Here is a 20,223-nt window from a genome sequence, read left to right on the forward strand (position 1 = left end):
TTTATTCAAATAAAAAATAAGAACTGTTAAAAAAAAAATGTCAGCTCTAATCCTTTTTGTTGTAATCCGGTAAGAGTGGTGAGAGAGGCAGTGTGATTGCCCTTGAAATGAGATGGCCGCTTGGCTGCTTCTGTTTGTTGTACTGTTGTGAGTTTTAGGACCATTACCTTGGCTGGAACACCAAGCAGGCGAAAGGACCGTTTGATTAATCTGCTCTCTTGACAGGAACTCTGGCATGTGATGTAGAATGTGAACTAGAAGGCCCATGAAAACTCACTGCTCAGTTGTTTCATCCAACTCCTAATGCTCCTTTTCTTTCAGATGCCTTTTTTAAAAATAGTTTTCAAGCATTTTTACTTTTTGTTTCAATAGAGTTCTTTGTCGGAGACCCTGGACAGCAATGGAAGCATAGACCCGCATAGAAATGACATGATATACACTGTGGAAGATGTTCCTCCTTGGTACCTGTGCATATTTCTAGGCTTGCAGGTAATATTGCTCCGTGCATGTGCACTTGTATATGAGTTGGTGTATCAGAAGTAACATCAATTCTAGGCAGTGGATGTGAAGTAGAGCCCAGTCTCTGAGGTCTTTATCCACCAGTTTAAGTTGATGTGAATTTAGGCTGTAAACCACTATGCTTGCATTATTGTTTGTCTCTTAAAGTTTGTGTGTATAACCATTATTAATATAGTTCAAACATCTGTTATGTGAGACTGAATAATTCTATTTGGAATGCTGAAGGGTATGGCCAGACTGGAAAGTGCAGATTTTTTATGTTCAAATAACTTTTTATGATAGACGGTAAATAAAGCTCAACTTTTCACAGCAGTTGCTCTTTAAGCACCGTGAGACCAGTCCCTTTAAATAAATAACATACAAATCTGTAAAGGGTACGGGCCGCCAGGGGGTCAAATTGGCCCTCTATAATGTGCCTTTGTTATCCAACTGAATGGCACTAATTTTATTGGGCTCAGAATGAGTAAAACCTAAGTGAACTCATCAAGATTTGAACCTATAACCTGGAGGTCCTTCACAGACTCCTGGAGTGGATGCATTAGACGTCTGTGTCCGAGACTATGCTTGTAAACTGTTGCTACATGTTAAAATATTGTTTAGCCTGCAAGAGCCATTTATTGTTTCACACTCTGGCGCTTTAGTAGTGATGTTTACCTTTAGGAGTGTCTATAAAAGGAAATTTGTCATGGTCGAGGATGATACTAAGGCTCGATTTCCTCAGAAGCGGGCGTTTATTGTGAAAATCAGCTCTCCTAACACATTGTTTTTGTGCTCCTTCTGTCTCCAGCATTACCTGACATGTTTCAGTGGCACAGTGGCAGTACCTTTCTTGCTAGCTGAGGCCATGTGTGTGGGGTTTGACCAATGGGCCACTAGCCAACTGATTGGAACTATTTTCTTCTGTGTGGGGATCACAACTCTGCTGCAAACTACCTTTGGATGCAGGTAAGATTCTGGGTGATCTTTTTATTCCAGTTAAGTTGTGCGCTGCACGCCATAGGGTAACATGGGCAATGTAGAGACTGTGATGTGTGGGGCTTGGGAATTGATAGTGTACACCCTCTGCAAATTAACAATACTGCTTGAAACATGTATTTCGAGGCATTGGCTGTAGATACGCATGCTTTGCATATCCTGCCATCTAGAGTTGAGTCTGGATGTGTGCAAGTTGTTTCTTTTTAAAGAGTCTTTCGAGCCAATTGGTAGAGTAGCTTAGTCCTTGAGATAATGTGCATGGACATTGACTCCATTGTTAGATTTTCTTTCTGCCGTCTGGTTCCAATGTGTGTGCCTGTACTCTGGGTCAAGATAGTTGCAACGCTCTGTTCTGTTTGTGCTCATCCTCATTGGTATTGTTTTCAATTGCGTATTCCATCTTTTGTATTGAGGTACAGAAAAAAAATGTATCAGTCGTCCAATTGACGTGCTTCAATCGTGGCCTGAATTTCACTCTACACCAAGTTCACCAGAGGATACCCTACTGTGATGGAACCTTTCAGTTTCTGCACAAACTGTCACACAAAATACCGGACCGATCTCCAGTTACCTGTGTTTGCCTTCGGAACACAGGCAGGTGGATGGCGAGGCTTGTCTATCTTTTCGGTGGAAAACGACTCTACCTTCTGGTACGTCGATGCAAAATGCAGCAGAGCAGTATTGAAGACACTCCTGACATCAAGATGTTGAGGAAGAACTCCATGTTCCATCTGGAAGAGGAAGAGACTTTCTCTGTTGAGGGAGGTTCTGACCTAGAGCTCGAAATGGGAATGCAGGACACTTCGGCTCAGCAATCTGTGAGCACAGTAGCCCATGTCACTCCGCCCTGTCTCGAAACACCTAAGACACATTCGGTCCCTACCAAACAAAGGCCCTCAGACAACCACTGCCTTCAGGCCATGGTCGGGACACCGATAGACTTATTTTGGGACACCAGCCAAAACCAGCGCCCACTTTGGTTTTGAGTCGATCTTCGATACCAAGCCGACCAGCCCCATCTTTGGCTCTGACAGGACCTTCGGTACTGAAACATACTTAAGCTCCAAAACCTTCTAAACTCGCTCCGAAATTTGGTCCTGGCAAGCCTGTGGAACTTATTCTCCACAGATTGCAAGAAAAACTGGATGCTCGCCAAAATAATATACACATCCAGCCCCACACAGGGCACATTCTTTCCAAACCTTTGGTTCTGGCTCTGCCACCATTAAAAAGACTACTCCCCTTCCAAGAGGCCGTTGATACCCAGTCCTGGCCAAACAAAAGAAGGTGGCAAATAGAGCCACCAGTCCTTTGCCACCACCAATAGGGAAGTGGATGACACTTTGATGTAGCACCACCTCCACCGACCCCTGGAATGCATATGATATAGACCCTCAAGGAGACAGCGCTCCAGACCTATACCCTGTTCGCCCATCTCTTTCTGATGATTCCACATTGTACTAGGAGCTCTTTGGCAGAGACGCTACTGTTCACTAGGATCCTTTGGAAGTGGATTTCCTTTTTGAAAGACTCTCTCCCGCACATAGGGCTACCCAATGCCTCCCTACACTTAAGGGCATGTTACATCATACAGACGCCATATTTAAAGTCCATGAATCATCAATTCTAGGGTGGATTAAAAAATGGCATGCCTCGCCATCTGACCCCATCTACATCAAGGGACAGATTCGACCTGACTCACTTGTTGTTCCCAACGCTTACAAGCAAGCTAATTCCCAAGTTGCCATTGATGAATCACCTCCTGATAAGAAAAGCGAAATCATTGACATCTCTGGCAAAAGGGTTGCAGCTCAAATCTCCAACCATTGGCGTATTGCCAACTCAATGGGTTTGCTTGCAAGGTATGATTGTGCCTACTGGGACGAAATTAAGGAACTCCTCCAGTATCTCCCAGAGGAGCACAAGAAAAGAGCACAAGGGAAGAGCTGGTCTCCAAAGGCAAGCTCATCTCCAATACCTCTCTCTTGTGCCTTAGATTCAGCAGATACCGATGCTAGGGGCATCAATACTAGTATCTTACTGTGGCACCATGCCTGGCTCCTCATATTTAGCTTTCAGCCAGAAGTCCATTGAATGTCCCTTTCAATAAAGAAAATCTGTTCAGTCCCCAGATTGACCTAGCCCTAGGAAAAATGAAAAAAGGTACATAGACTGCTAAGTCTATGGGTGCACTTCAACTATCTAGTCCTTGTGGCTCCTCTCACTGCTGCACCTATCTAGTGGCTTCAATAACTACCCCCTCAGATGCCTCTACCTCCTACCTATGTGGCCAGAGTCACCACTCCTCTCCCTGAGGTTACTATAGAGGCTCCTATAGTGGTAACTATACAAAAGGTAGAGGCAAAGGTGCTTCCCCATGTGGTACCGCTCCAAACACTAAACAGTGACTTCTTTCTCCTTCCCCGCGAACACTCAAAACCTGGAGGGGGGCGATTGCAAGATTTTCTGCCCACATAGCAATCAATAGCATCAAGCCAGTGGGTGTTGGATATTATTCAACATGTTTTTTGTTTGGAGCTCATTACTGCACCCCTAAACATTCTATCTCACGCTCAGAAACTCTCTGCTACACCAAACACTACTAAAACAGGAAATTTAAGCTCTCGTGCTCAAAGGAGCTATAGAGCCCATCCTTCTACAACATCGGGGGTCAGGAGTGTACTCCCTTTATTTCCTAATCCCCAAAAAGGATGAAACTTTACAACCAATCTTGGATCTTTGGCCCTTAAATCATTACATCCTGTCAGAGCATTTCCATATGGTCCTTCTCCAAGACATGATCCCACTTCTCGAGCAAGGCAACTTTCTGTCAGCCCTAGACTTAAAGGACGCCTACTTTCCCCCATGCATCCAGATCATCGCAAATACCTGAGATTTGTGGTAGGCAAACATTACCAATTCAAAGTCCTCTGGTTCAGTGTTACTATTGCACCTCGAGTAGTCACCAAATGCCTAGATGTAGTAGTAGTACATTTACGCCGACAAAATATTCATGTCTTTCTGTATCTCGACGAATGACTTATCAAAGCCAGCACTCTTCCTCTGTTCCAACAACACACTCAAATACCATAAACCTGATCCATCAATTAGGTTTCACCATCAATGTCCAAAAATCTAATCTTCAACCTTTACAGGTTCAACCGTATCTGATGGCTATCCTAAACACACAGGTGGGATTAGCCTCTCCCAATTTAGCAAGAATCCAACATTTCCAAGAGCTACTACCACATTTCCAAACCAATCAACAATTGACAGTCAGAATTGGCATGCGCCTACTGGGGATGATTGCCTCATGCATTGCCCTAGTGCCACATGCATGACTACACATGCGTCCGCTGCAGGAATGTCTAGCATAACAGTGGTCTTAATCACAGGGTCAATTAGAGGATCTGGTGTTGATATCTTACAGCCACCCTCATTGCTCTCTGCAGAGTTGGAACACACACAACCTATTGAAAAGGTGGTCTTTGCTCAACCGTGTTCCCCACATCATCCTGACAACAGACACCATCACTGACAGGTTGGGGTGCTCATTTACAGAATCTCTCAGTCCACGGTCTCTGGGACACCAAACACCAGGGTCTCCACATCAACTACCGAGATCTTCAAGCTGCTCACCTAGCATTGGAAGTATTCACACCTCACGTGATCGGCAAGGTTGTCTTACTCCCAACAGTCAGTATGACAACCATGTTTTATTTACAAAAAATGGGGGGGGGACACATTCTCTACAGTTATCATGTTTATCTCAGAACATTTGGCGTTGGGCTCTACATCACATCATTCATCTGTTAGCAGAACATCTCCCTAGAACAGTCCAACAATTTTGCCAACCTCACTAGGATGCGGCAGCAAGTTCACAAGTGGGAACTCCACCGAGTCGTCCTCCCTTACCTCCACAAGTGGGCATTTCCATGATTAAATCTGTTCGCAACTGCTGACAACGCAAAATGCCCAAACTTATACTGCAGTTTCCCATATCCACTATCCAAGGGCAATGCTCTATTTATTAACTGGTCAGGGATTATGCCTTTCGCTTTAGCATGTCTCTCTCTTCTTCCGATTCTGTTTTGTAAACTCAGGCAAACATCTCTCAAACTCCTACTCACTAGACCCACTGCTCCCTCGTGGGCTCAACTGCCATGGTTCACAACACTACTAGAACTATCAGTAGTTCCCCATGAAAAGCTTCCCTTCAACCCAGAACCTTCTCACTCGGAACCATTGAGAAATCAGGCACCCAAATACCAAGGAACTCAACCTAGCATTTTGGCTCCTGAGGTCATAGAATTGGATTATCTCAATCTCCCACCTGAATGTATGACCAATCTCAAAGAAGCTTGCAAGCTCCCAACTGAATGTTTGACCAATCTCAAAGAAGCTTGCAAGCCTACTACTAGAGCATACTATGTAGCTAAATGGAAAAGATTTATGTTACTGTCCTAATAAGAGTATCAATCCATGTAATGTTACAATACAAATTATTGTTTGATACCTGTTTCATCTGCTGATCTCAGGCCTTACATTCACATCCATACACCTACTCCTGGCTGTCTATCTGCAAAATAGACAACACCTGTCTTTGTTCAAAGGACCAGTCATTAAAGCCTTGATGGAAGATCTTAAGAGAGCGATTCCACCCTGGGTTCCACCTGCACCTATCTGGAATCCTAAAATTGTTCTCACAAGACTTATGGGTCCACCATTTGACCCACTACATAACTATTCCCTTCAATTTATATCTTGGGAGGTCACTTTTTTAATTGCCATCACTTCACTGAGACGTTTTAGTGAGCTCCAAGCACTTACCTTAGAAGAGCATTTCTTCCATCTTCACAGAGATAGTGGTCCTTTGCATCAACCCAAAATTCCTTCCAAAGCTGGTCTCTCATTTCCACCTTAATCAATCAGTTGAGTTACCTGTGCTCTCTCCTCAACCTGACTCATATGTGGAAAGGGCTCTCCATACATTAGATGCTAAAAGAGCACTTATGTACTACATTGACAGAACTGAAGATTTTCGCAAACAACTCTTTGTTGCTTTTTTGCCCACTCCTTAATGAAAGCCCATATTCAAATCTGACATTGCCAGGTGGATAGTCCTATGTATTCAGACATGTTACGTTAAAGCCAAAATGACTTTACCGACACTCTTTAAAGCACACACTACCTGCAAGATAGGTGCTTCTATGACTGATAAATGCAAAGCGGCTACATAGTCTACACCACACACTTTCACTAAACATTGTGTGGTTGTTCAAGCCCATGTAGGTGAGGCAGTGCTCTGTACACTCTTTCAAAGAACTGCAATGCCCACAGGTTAGCCACCGCTTTGGATAGCATGGCTATACAGTCTATGCAAAAGCATGTATATCTACAGCCACACATGCCTCAAATGGATTGTTACTCACTCTGTAAGCATCTGTTCGTGGCAGGTAATGCTGTAGATTTGCATGCATACTAAATCCTATTCAGGGCTATTTCATCTACTCAACCAAAACCATTATCGGACTGTCATGTGTCCAATCTGCAGGATAAAACACATCTTTTACGCAGAAAGATGGTGATAAAAAAAGTTCCATCAACCCAGTGCAACACTGGAATCTGCTGAAGATATTTTCTTATACTAAAGATAGCTCAAACTAAACAATTTTGACCATTATTAGAGCTTTGTTTTTTAACAAATTTAACACCAATGAAAAATTCACGATATTGCCTCTTCATCAAATCTACTTGCCCAAAAGTAGAGGCGCCTGGCTTTCTGCAGAAGATTTTCAGGACACATTTTCACATCCCAGTGTCATGTCTACAATGAAAATACCTCAGGTTCCTAGTTTCGAAATAAGCAATGTCGGTACATGATCTAAGATTTAAGCACCTCAATCTTTCGCTGCACATTTGAGAAAGAAAAAGATTTTTGTTTATCCATATCTTGATGATTGGTTGATAAAAGGAGACTCCCAATCAAAGGCAGTGCCTAACTTTAAGATCAAAACATAGTTCTTGACCAAGCTTGGCCTTCAAATCAATTTCAACATAGCCTGACATATGTTGGTGCAAAGAAAATACTTTGAACGAAAATGTGTACCATTCGAAGGAGAAAGTATTATCCATTAAAAGAAATGTGCAGATCTGAAACATACAAACAAACTCACAGTTTGCCAAGTGTCCCATTCTCCGCATCCATGGCATCTTGCATATTTAAAATCCCAAACACAAGACTGTTTGAGACCTCTTCAACAATGCGTCGAAGACCAATAGTCTCAAACACTGGGTGACTGGGAAGACCATTTTTACTTCACAGATGTTGCTCAAGAATTGCTCGCATGGCAGTCCAGAACACGACATCTACTTTAGGGGATTCAAAAGAAACATCCAGTCCACACCACAGTCAGATTGTTTCCTTTCAGCTTGTGGATTACATTGGGACAATTTTTGATGGAAGGCATGTGGTCGGACAAAGAGAAAACTTATCAAATAAACGTTATGGATCTGAAAACAGCCCATCTAGCCCTCAAACCCTTCTTGCCATCCCTCTAAGCGAAGGAAGTGATGATTCAAATAAATAATACTACAATAATGTATTACCTCAACAAGGCGGAGAAAGATCGAGACAGTTGTCTTTGCAGGTTCAGACATTGTGACATTGTGGCATTGGTCATTATCAAGAGGACTGACACTCATGGCTTTTCATATCCCAGGAGTTCAGAATGTTAAGGCAGATTTTCTCAATCGTCAACATGAGGAAAATCATGAACTGGTGCTCATTGACGATGTAATAGAAGATATATTCAAGGAATGGGGTATACCAACATTAGACCACCACTCAAAGCAAAACATGCAGAGACTTTGCATCCAGGGTGTCAGAACCGAAGTCAATGGGCAATGCTTTTGTGGTCAGTTGGTGAACTCCATTTGCCTATGCTTTTCCATCAATACCCCTAATTCCATCAGTGATCCAGAAACTATGGAAACCGAATTGGAAAATAGTTCTGATAGCACCAGACTCACCAACACATTAGTGGTGGGCCTTCTACAACTATCATATTACACCACAAGCATCTACCACACAAACCAGATCGCTTGTCCATAGTTCAGGCTCAAATACAACATCAGTCTTTGAATTTGGCAGCATGGCAACTGAAATCCGATTGTATGGTTAGTTTGAATCTATCCCCCAACTCTATGAATATTTTAAGAGCCAAAGCATCCTTCCACAAGAGCATGCTATGCTTTTAAACGGAAAATCTTTAGTAGTTGGTGTCCAGACAATGGTCACGATCCTATTACTATTTGCCATTTTACTTCACCTAGCAAAATCTTTTTTTTACCTTTTTAATCGAAAAAGGTTCATGTAGCTGCTATTACAGCATTCATAAGATCTCCACCGCAATTTTTTTTTAAGATCCTGTAGTAAAAGACTTCCTTGAACTTATGAGGTATTATCTCCTAGTAGTACTATCACTATCTAAACTGATGGGCCCAGTGTTTGAACCTAATCATAAATACCCTTTGCAACTTATGGCAAGGAAAACTGCTTTTTGAATAGCAATCATGTCAGCATGAAGAGTTAGTTCAATACAACAATAGAGTCTTGTACTGATTTTCGTTTTAATAGGATACTTTAAAGAATACACCCTGTCTTCTTGCCCAAGGTGGAATCTGATTTTCATATATATCATTTTATTACACTTAATATATTCTTTCCTAATCAATCTACTTCAAGGAAAGATATCCCCTTTCTTTAGATATATAAAAAGGGGTCACCATTTTTATGTAGATAACTTAAAATATATTAGATAAAACTCATGAGTTATTTGTTAACATAAATGATCAATTGCTAAATGAATAGTAGCATACATTCATTTACGCTATCAACTTTCTAATAAGTCCATTCCAGATAAATCCAGGACCCATTAGTGGTAATGCTGCAACTACAGCCTAGCTTAGCCATGTCCCAATTTCTGAAATCTGCAAAGCAGGTACTTTTGAAAATCAGTGCATATATGGACTAGGCACTATTGTCCTGATACAGATAGGCAGAAGCAAGGGTTGGTCAAGAAACACTTAAACTTCTTTTAACTTCTTTAAAGCAAACATAGCATTCTGGTACAGATTTCTAAGCTACTCCTCAACAAGCAGTGGGGAATTATTCTGCGTTCATTACTTTAATGAAGATTCCCACTGTGCAGAACTAGGACCACAGGTATGTAAACAATTATCGCAGATATAGCTTATGAGATCTTCCTGAGTGACTTCATGTTGCAGATTTTGGCACGGGAACTAATGCAATAGTTGAGATATGTTTTACTGGCCCAAGTCTGGCAGCTCTTTTTTTTCTTATTTGACAAAATGTAATTTACGAACTATGTTTAAAGCACAGAACAAAAAATTATTTCCAGTCAAAATTGATTTGGAGGGCTGGAGTGAACGGGTGACTCGTGCATATAAAATGCCGAGTGATACAGCAGACTCATCCAAGACACATAACAAAATAAGTAAAACGTCACGAAAACTTCAGGCAAATGTCGTTTGACTTAATTGTTATATTGAAATCCATAGACAAAACATGACCAACGGACAGTGCCGTCTTAAGGATATTTGTGACACTGAGCAAGACCTATTTTGCTCTTTCCAACCACAAATTCTGTCTGCGGTTTTGAACAATTTTTAATTTATTTCCTGTTTTCAGCTCGTTCAAGAGATTGTGTTAATTTGTTATACATATATATATATATATATATATATATATATATATATATATATATATATATATATATATATATATATATATATATATATATATATATATACACCAATGTCAAGGTTGCCCTATACGAGACGCCACACAGGTAGAGGTATTTCGTTTCATTTATTGAGGGAGCAGGAATCACTGTGTTCCTTCCCCCAACACAAATTGCCATACCGGTTTCGGGCCAACGCCCTTGTTCACTGGCCATGCGCGCCGTATTGCAGCTGATTTGAACTGAGCCTTCAATATCCTGTATTTATAGTTATGCAGGTAAGTTGCCTTCTGGGTAAGGTAGTTCGTCATTTTCTCAATGGGTGCTGCTTACAGTGTGCATGTGATATCATTCCCCATGGTGGGTTGCATCGAGGAACAGAACTACGCTGTCATGCATTCAATGTCCCGCAATAGTGGAACTGCGACCTCCACGTGGCCCCAGGAGTCCCGGAGCCGTAGTCCGCTGTTATCGCGGCAGAGCGTCTCAGCGGTAAGGCGCGCCGCTTTCACATTCCAAAGTCAAGGTTGCCCTATACGAGACGCCACACAGGTAGAAGTATTTCCTTTCATTTATTGAGGGAGCAGGAATCACCGTGTTCATTCCCTCAACACCAATTGCCAAACCGGTGTCGGGCCAACGCCCTTGTTTACTGGCTATGAGCGTCGTATTGCAGCTGATTTGAACTGAGCCTTCAATATCCCGTCTTTATAGTTATGCAGGTAAGTTGCCTTCTGGGTAAGGTAGTTTGTCATTTCCTTAATGGGTGCTGCTTACAGTGTGCCCCCTTGGAACTTTGGTATTTACAGAAAGGGCTGCAGACGCTTGTGGATCTCCTTCTGTAATACCGATAACGCTGGCGCACATAAAATGCCGCTCTATCTTAAGAGGGTGTTCCCTCATTTGCATGGAGGCATGGCTGCATACAAATGAGGGAATCCCATTGCCTCTGCGCCTCTGCCATATTATAGATGCGGGTGCAGAGGCAAAGAAGCTGTCAGGCGCATTGCTGTGAGCCCCCTGATGGCAGCCCTCTAGAGGGGGTAGAAGGGGGTCCTTTGGACCCCTCAGACATTCCTTTGCACTCACTGCACCTGCCTGCAAGAGGATCTCTAATCTCCCTTAAAAGTGCGGGAGGGTTGACGCCTGCACTGTAAAACATTGAGCGCCTTCAAAGCAGCCACCCCGTTTTCCACATTAATGGTCTGCCCCCATGGCAGCACGAGTATTCCATTTAATAGAGCACACTTGCCCCCAGAGCATCTATTTTAACCCCTTCGCTGTGGCGGCAATTCCGCCGCAGCGCTAGGGGGGGGGGGCGAGCGGCGCTCGCATGCTCGTGACGGAGCCGCTCTGTAACGAGCCACGGTTGCGCTGTGTTCATGACGGAGCGGTTCCGTCATGGCCCCGCCCGCTTAATAGAACGCGCCGCGCAGGCGCGGCGGCATGGCCATGACGGAACTGCTACGTCATGAGCACAGCTCAGCCGATGCTCACGACGCAGCGGCTCCGTCATGAGCAAGGGAGGGGTTAAGGTGCGCCGGGCGCAAACCGGTAAAGTGTGCCTTTTAGGTAATAGGGCCCCTGGTGTCTGAAAATTCCTCTTGGGCAACTTCAGCAAATTTCTTTAGGGTCCAACCTCTTGGCAGGGGAGACGATCTTTACTCTGTGAAAAAGCGTGTGTAGATGCCGTCTACCCGCATGTACACTCTACATGTGTCCTGTTGTCTGTGTTCTCACTTTATGTATTGGGCGCTTCTTCCTTTTGCCTTGTTGGCGGGGGGGGGGGGATGTTGGTGTGCATGTGCTTCACACAAACAAGTTAGTCATGCGCATGTAAGTGTTACTTTTGCCCCGGAGCTCGATTACTACTCTTACTTCTGCTTTTGTACACCACGCCCACAAGATAGTCTCACCTCACGTGGTAACATTTTCCATTAGTGCTCAACTTCTACCCCGTACATGTGCTTGTGTGTTCACTTTACGCGGAGATTAAGCCTTCAGTCCTTTCTCGAAGCTCTCGGGACTGGGCCCTACTTCAAGGGACATGCCCTGACTGGAAGAGAGCAAAGCAACCGTCGTGGAAACCTGTTTTTCAGTAATCTGCAGGCAGCCTGGGCGCTAGCTACACGAACCTGTTGTTTATTAGAATATGCTTTGGGTTTATCATGAGTTTCTTCATGACTACTCAGCGTTTAGTCACGTTTGCCTCTGAAGCTCACTTTCAGCTCTGTCTTGTCTCTGTTTCCTTACAGGTTACCTTTGTTCCAAGCTAGTGCCTTTGCGTTCCTGGCTCCGGCTCGAGCAATATTGGCTTTAGACAAATGGAAGTGTAACACCACAGGTAATGACACACTTTGCTCACTCTTAGCACTATGCAAAATTACTAGTTTCGAAAAGAAATGTACTTGCATTATAAAAATAATTTAGCAACATCATTTCTTTTTTTTTGTAGATATATCCATAGTGAATGGCACACAGCTGATGCACACTGAAGATATCTGGTACCCCAGAATACGAGAGGTAATTATCAAAGAGAATAGTGACACCCAGAATTTACAAAGTGCTTAGAGACCATGTGAGTGGTTTTTGGGACATCCATCCTAATTCCTAAATTAGATCATAACATTCGAAGTATGTCTGCACTTAAGCATGCCTCCAATCTCCCAGCAAAAGTGATGGACGGGCAAAGAGAGGAGTTGAAAAGATGCATGGCAGCACTAGTATCGAATTAGTAAGCGGGACCTGATTTGGAATGCTTCCAGGGTTGTTCTAGCTGTAGAGAAATGGCCAGACTGGACGACTCTGGCTGTCCTTATTGTTGCTAAATTACTTGTGTTCCCACGTAGAGGCTTTTGCCACTAACATCTCAGTGTTTGTCGGCGACTGTGAGGTTTAGAGAAGTGAAGCAGTGCCGTGGCTGTAGCAGGCGCGTGACGCTGTAAGAGTGTAGAGACTGTGGCAGGAGAGTGATGGCTGGAGGTGTGCCGCGACTGTGGCCGGCGCGTGACCGCTGGGGGAGTGCCGCGGCTGTGGCAGGCTCGTGATGGCTGGAGGAGTGCCGCGGCTGTGGCTGGCGCGTGACGGCTGGAGGAGTGCCGCGACTGTGGCAGGAGCGTGACGTCTGTGTAGCGTTTCTGTGAGCTTGCACTGTACCTAGCGGACCCGCGGCGCTAATGAATACAGGAGCCGGAGTTTGAGTTTACACGGTTCTCCGACTGCCGTCCGGTAGCCCCGCCTCTTTATTTATATTCCCCGGCGTCTGACGTCACGCATCAGCGTCTGCGCGCTCCGGCAGCGCGGGTAACCTAGAATGCTACCACGCGCGCCGGAACACTACATTCCTTCTAACCTTTATTAAACAGAAAAATATCAGAGACATAATAAAAGAACAACTATGAATCTGTTACCAGTCTGCCAGTGTCCACACTCGGGATTGTCACACCAGATTATCGGCTAGGTGGGATGAGGGTGCGGGGTTTCTTCGCAACCCATATCTGTATTGTCCTCCTCGTGATGGAACCACCTCCGGCGTCATTCGAATTGGGGTGTTGTCTCCCGCCTCCGTTGAGGAAGAGCTTGGCCCCCCCGGGGTGGTGGGCAGGGATTGAGCCCCCCCCCCAGGGCAGTGATTGAGTGTCTTGATCCACTTGGTTATCATCTTTTGAGGGACACTGGGTTGTCTCTTCTTCCTCGCTCAGCCGATAGGGGCTGGCCCGCTCGGGGGCCCGCCCTGGATGAGTTGGTGTACTGGGGTGTGCTTTCTTAAAGAACGAAACGTCTCTGGTGACGGTTTCGGCTCCTCTCTGGGCGGACACCATGGTGCCGGTCCGTTGAGTGACTGTCCACGGTTGGTGTTCGAACGGGAGTCGGTATTTGCTTCCTGGGTAACGATCTCTAACGTACACCAGGTCTCTGGGTTGTATGTTGGATTCTCGGGCTCCTCGCCGTTTGCTGGCTTGGTCATTAGAGCGAGCTCAGTTTGCTAGGGTCCTCCCTTCATCGGCTTGTGCCGGCTTCCATGTTGGGTGGTTTGAAATTGTCATTCACTATCCTGCCCATTGTTGCGGTTCCTGGCGCTGCCTCCGTCGTGACATGTGGGGTCATCCTGTACTCTCTAAGGAAGCTGTAAATAGCTCTTTCCAGTGGTGACCCGTCTGCCACCGCTATACGAATGGTTTTATTGAGGGTGCGCATGAACCTTTCCACTTCCCCATTTGCTTGGGGCCAGCGGGGTGTTATTTTGCGATGGTGGATTCCCCAGCTCTTTAGATATTCTGCGAACTCTTGACCCTGAAACGAGGGCCCATTGTCCGTCTTGACGACTTCGAAGATGCCATGGGTAGCGATAGTCTTTTCGAATTTGGCAATCACTTCCGTGGCTGTCTGGCTCCCTACGATCTCTACTTCCGGATACTTTGTGAAATCGTCAATGATCACCAAGGCGTAGCGTTCATCAGGGAGATGCCCAAACTCTGCGCTCACACATTCCCACGGTCTCTGAGGGTTATCTTCAGTCGCAACTTGGTGAGGACGATCTGGCGGCCCCGCGGCTTGACACCAATTACAGGTTCTGACGGTTTGCTCGACCATGGCGTCCATCCCGGGGAACCACACCTTGGCTCTCAACCTGCTCTTGGTTTTCACCATGCCCTGGTGTCCTCGGTGCGCCTGTTCCACGGCCTAGTGTGTTAGGCTGGCCAGCATAACGAGTCGGGGCCTCGTAGCAGGCATCCTTGACTGTCGAGGGACAGTTCTTCCTTGATTCGCAGGATAGACTCCAGGGTCATTCAGGCTTGCGGGGTCCGCATGCTTAGAGAGTCTTGGATGTGGCGCCAGTTGCCTGACCGGACTGCATCTGCGACTAGTTGAAGGCACTCATCGCCTCTGGAGGCTTCAATGATGGCGGCTAAGCTCATGGGTAGGGGTCGCAATCTTTGTTACTAGCCGGACGTATTCCTCTGGCCTCCTCCCTCTCTTTTGGTGTGGCTTCTCTGGGGTGCCTCGACAGGTAGTACGCCGGATTCGTTGACCCCGGCTTGTATTCCACTCGGTAATCGTACCCTTGTAATTGGAGTATCCACTTCTCGATTCTGGGTGGCGGCTTTGACACTGAGCCCTGGAACAGGGGTATGAGGGGTTTGTGGTCCGTGGATATCGTGAAGGAATGGCCATACACATACACATGAAAATGTCGGCAGGCCCTATGGATGGCGATGGCCTCTCTCTCTATCTGCGAGTACCTCTGCTCCGTGTCGGTCAAGGAACGGCTCGCATAGGCGATGGGCGCCCATTCTCCGTTGCTCTGGAGTTGAGCTAGCACCGCTCCTAAGCCGTATGGGCTGGCATCCACGGCTACATTAGTGAGCTTGGACGGGTCGAAATAGGATAGGGTGGTGTCCGCTGACAAAGCTGCCTTTGTGTCTCGGAATGCTTTCTCTTGTTCCGGGCCCCATTGCCATGTGGTGGTGGATTTTGTAGGCTCCCTGAGGGGTTTGTGAGGTTGGACAGGTCAGGGATGAAGCGCCCACAGAAGTTCACCATACCCAAGAAGCTTCTCGCCTCCGAGACATTAGTTGGGGCCGGGGCTCCCTGGACATCCTTCACTTTGTCTGTGTCAGGTGCCACTCTTTGGCTCGAGAATGTATACCCGAAGAAGCGGATTCTGTTCTGCAGGAATTGGCACTTCTCTCGGTGGAGGGTTATGCCGGATTCTTTGATCCTTTGGAGGACTGCTCTCAGCCTCTGGTGGTGTTCCTCAATTGACGAGGCGTAAATTAGCAGGTCATCGCTCACGTTTAGGAACCCTGGAAGTCCACTGAGGACCTCGCGGATGGTATTTTGAAATACTCGATATTCCAAAGTTGAGGTGCCGATATCGTCTGAGGCTTACGTGTGTGGAGAAGGTGGTTATGTACCTCGAGTAGGGGTGGAGCGGTAGGTGATGATAGCCAGAACGAAGATCCACCTTTGAGAACCATTTTGCTACGTTGAGTTCCCCTAGTATATGGTCTATTGTGGGGGTCAGGTGTCGCTCTCTCTTTACTGCCGCATTAGGGAGACGCATGTCCACACAGATGCGGACCTGTCCCGGCTGTTTTGGTTTCCGGGCGACTACGATTGGGGATACCCAGGGGGTGGGTCCACTGACTTTCTCTATGATACCTTGTCTCTCCAGTTCGTCCAATTCCTCCTCGACTTTCTTCCTCAAGTGGAATGCAATGCGCCTATGCCTCAGCGCAACGGGTTGGACCGACAGGTCGATGTGGAGGGATACTTCTTTCCCTTTTAGGCATCCAATGCCTTTGAATACTTCGTCAAATTCCTCCATGATGGTGTCTAACTCTTCCTCCAACACTGCCATGGCAAACGAGATGAGCTTCAGATCTTCAGCTCACTGTCCACTCAAAAGCATGCCGCTGCCTTCTTTCGTGACGTAGGCGGTGGTGGGCACTGTAGAATCTTGGTGTTGCAGTTCCGTCTTGAAACACCCTATCAGGGGAATGGGTGTCTTCTGTCCATACGCGAATACTCTGATCTTTGCCTCGCATAGGGGAGGTCTTTCGCGTAGTTGGTTGTACACGTTTGCGACCATCAGCTCAATGGACGCCCCTGTGTCGATAGTGGCTCTTACTTCTTGTTGGTGAATTTTGATGCAGCACTTCGGGAGGCGGCGTTTTTTCTTTGTGGCTGGTCGATGGCGAACACATAATGCACTGGGTAGTCTTCTGTGTCGTCGTCCATGTCTTCACTGTCCCGTTCTTCCTATACCGCGTGCGCGGCCTCTTTCTTGGCTTTCGTGGACCTGCATACTGCTGCGTAGTGGTTCATCCACCCGCATGAGCTGCATTTCCTTCCTTTTGTCGGACAATCCTGCATAAGGTGTGGCTGGCCTCCACAATATCCACACTCCTTCTTCTTGTCTGGCTGCCTTTTTCCTCCGCTTGGCCTCGCTCTGGGCCTTACTACATTCACCTTCTCCGCCGTATTGACTTGTTCCGTCTTGATGGGGCGGTGTACGGCTGCTTCCATGTGGAAGGCTCTCGCTTGAGACAGTTCCTTGGAGCGGCCTAGTTTGAGTATGTCCGCGAGGGACTTGTCATCTTCTTGGAGGATGGCGACTCGGAGTTTGGATGAGAAACAGCCTTGGATGATCTGTCCTCGGATTTCCTCTTGTTCGTCCCGGAATCTACACGAGCTGGCTAGTTCCTTCAGCCTGCCATGGAATGCATCTAAAGACTCTTCGGCTTCTTGCTTTGCTTGGCAGAAAATGAACTGCTCGTAGTCCTTGCTCGCCATTGGCTCAAAGTGTGCATTCAGTGCAGTGAGGAGCGTGTGATATGTCTTTGGCGTTGCTTCTACTAATGTCTTGTAGATGCGGTGGATGTCCTTACCACCTAGGTGGAGCAGTAGGGCCCTGCGCCTCTTCCGGGATTTTCCTGCCCCCTCAAAATATATTTGGAGGTGATCGGCCCAGTCCTTCCAGCGTGGAGCCAGGGACGATGGGGTTCCATCGACGACAAATGGTTCAAGGGCGGGAATTGATGCCATCTTGGCACGTGTTCAGCGAGCCGCGCGGGCTATTCGACAGTCTCCTCTTTCGTGGGACGGTAGTGGCCTTCCTTTGTGTTGCCCGTATTCCTGTCTTCTCCTGAGCACTAACTGCCAACCAGGCGCCTGGCCTCGAAGTCAGGATGGCTTGACGTGCTTCCGGGGTCTGTGCTGCCTTGTGGCGTAGTGTGACCGCGTCTTGCGCAGTTCGCACTCCCCCTTTACCTGGGGTGAGCGTTGCTGCAGCTCACCACAGGGTCACTGCCCCACCGTAGGGCCTCTGAGGACTGTTGCCAGCCCGAGCTCTGTTGACCCCTGTGACCAAACGTCTGCCGAGTAGCCGGACTCGTGCATGCAGCAGGGTGGGCTCTGATAGACCCTCATCGCCAGTGTAGCGTTTCTGGGAGCTTGCGCTGTACCTAGCGGCCCCGCAGCGCTAATGAATTCAGGAGCCGGTGTTTGAGTTTACACGTGGCTCCGACTGCCGTCCGGTAGCCGAGCCTCTTTATTTATATTCCCCGGCGTCTGACGTTACGCGTCCGCGCCGGCGCACTCTGGCAGCGCAGGTAAGCTAGAATGCTACCGCGCGCCCCGGAACACTACAGGCTGGAGGAGTGCTGTGGCAGGCTCGTGACGGCTGGAAGAGCGCCACGGCTGTGGCAGGCGCGTGACGGCTGGAGGAGTGCCGCGGCTGTGTCACGCTCGTGACAGCTGGAGGAGTGCCGCGGCTGTGGCAGGCGCGTGGCGGCTGGAGGAGTGCCGCGGCTGTTGCAGGCACGTGACGGCTGGAGGAGTGCTGCGGCAGGCTGGTGACGCTGTAGGAGTGTAGTAACTGTGGCAGGCTCGTGACCGCTGGAGGATTGCCACGGCTGTGCTCGTGACGGCTGGAGGAGTGCCGCGACTGTGGCAGGCGCGTGACGGCTGGAGGAGTGCTGCGGCAGGCGGGTGACGCTGTAGGAGTGTAGTAACTGTGACAGGCGCGTGACGGTTGGAGGAGTGCCGCGGTTGTGGCAGGCGCGTGACACTGTAGGAGTGTAGCGACTGTGGCAGGCGTGTGACGGCTGGAGAAGTGCCGCGGCTGTGGCAGGCGTGTGACGGCTAGAGGAGTGCCGCGGCTGTGGCAGGCGAGTGACGCTGTAGGAGTGTAGCGACTGTGGCAGGCGCGTGACAGCTGGAGGAGTGCCGCGGCACGGCTGGAGGAGTGTAGCCGCTGTGGCAGGCGCGTCAGGCTAGGCCGTTTCAGGCTAGGCAGGCTTTACAAGCAACGCTTCTTGGTATTCGGCTTGCTCTGAAATCCCCACTTCATGTTAGCACCTGGGGTCTAACAGCAAGACTCATACCCGGCAGTTAGTACAAGGGCATACCTTGGTTTGGCATCACCTACTCCTTGCAACAGAAGCATCACATATCTTGGCTATACATTGCTCCCATGCTCGTCTTCAGAGATAGTATGGGCCTCTTCAGCGCTGATGGGACACCCAGTTCTCACCAGGAAATTCAAAAGCTGTGCCCTCTTTCATCATTTATTTTTGTTGTTGTTTGAAGTTTGTCCTGTGCGAGTGGGGCAACGTCATCAAATCCTTAGTATTCTCCCATTTAAATCACCTGTACCACCACAGAAAGGTGCTTGCAGGTATTTATTACCCAAATATATCTGTCGTGTCCTTGAAGCCAACTCCAGATATTAGTCAATTAAATGAATAATGCATTCTTGGGGAGAGGGTGGAGCAAGTCATAGGTAATTAAATAAAGAATGCATTTATGAGGAGAGGGTGGAGCAAGCCAATAACAATTATAGCATAAGCCGACAGGGGAACAGCCTTTTAGCAGAGTAAACGCTTTCCTCTGACATATGCCCTTCTTGTGATCTCCAGGTCACAAATTCAAATCCAGGAGAACCTACTTAGCTTTTCATCCTTTTCAAGGGATACATTCTGTACTTCCAAAGTTGGTAACAGACTGGCTATTAACAACCCTCAGTAAGTGGGAAAACCGTAGCATTAATCGTATATAAAAGTAAAAACATTATGTACCTAGAAATCACAAAACCCTCTTGTCAAGTGAAATGAAAGCACTGTTTTTACTTAAGTGTTGAAGAAAAACACCAACGGCCCTTTAATTCAAAATAAAGAATGGGAAGCTCCAGAAGCCTTTTCTGCCCTTGCTACTAACGGCATGACTGTTAAATCATGAGAACGCTTGTGTTTAATCATGAGAATGCTTGCAATAAAGCATAGTCCAAGCATTCTGAAATGCCAATTTGCGTAATCAAACTATGTCAAATTTCAACATATTCCTATTCAAATCCGGAAAAGAAATATCGACATCTAATAAATACTTGAAGGATGCTTGTTAAGTGCTGCTATATGCTATTATTCTATTCATGTTATTATATTCGGCTGCTTTGTAGTGC

The 20,223-nt window shown here is 46.9% G+C and overlaps 1 protein-coding gene across 2 annotated transcripts in view; it reads left to right on the top strand.

Moving 5' to 3' along the window:
* SLC23A2 (solute carrier family 23 member 2) overlaps positions 1-20,223 on the top strand; it is a 1,215,437-nt gene that overhangs the window by 940,219 nt on the left and 254,995 nt on the right. For both annotated transcript variants that reach the window (XM_086943514.1, XM_086943515.1), the window contains 4 exons: positions 373-489; positions 1,307-1,464; positions 12,515-12,603; positions 12,715-12,782. In XM_086943514.1, the coding sequence (XP_086799640.1) occupies positions 373-489; positions 1,307-1,464; positions 12,515-12,603; positions 12,715-12,782 (432 nt within the window). The remainder of the gene's footprint in view (positions 1-372; positions 490-1,306; positions 1,465-12,514; positions 12,604-12,714; positions 12,783-20,223) is intronic.

The sequence above is a fragment of the Lissotriton vulgaris genome, chromosome 11, assembly GCF_964263255.1.
Source record: "Lissotriton vulgaris chromosome 11, aLisVul1.2, whole genome shotgun sequence".
In the NCBI taxonomy this organism is placed as follows: Eukaryota; Metazoa; Chordata; class Amphibia; order Caudata; family Salamandridae; genus Lissotriton; species Lissotriton vulgaris.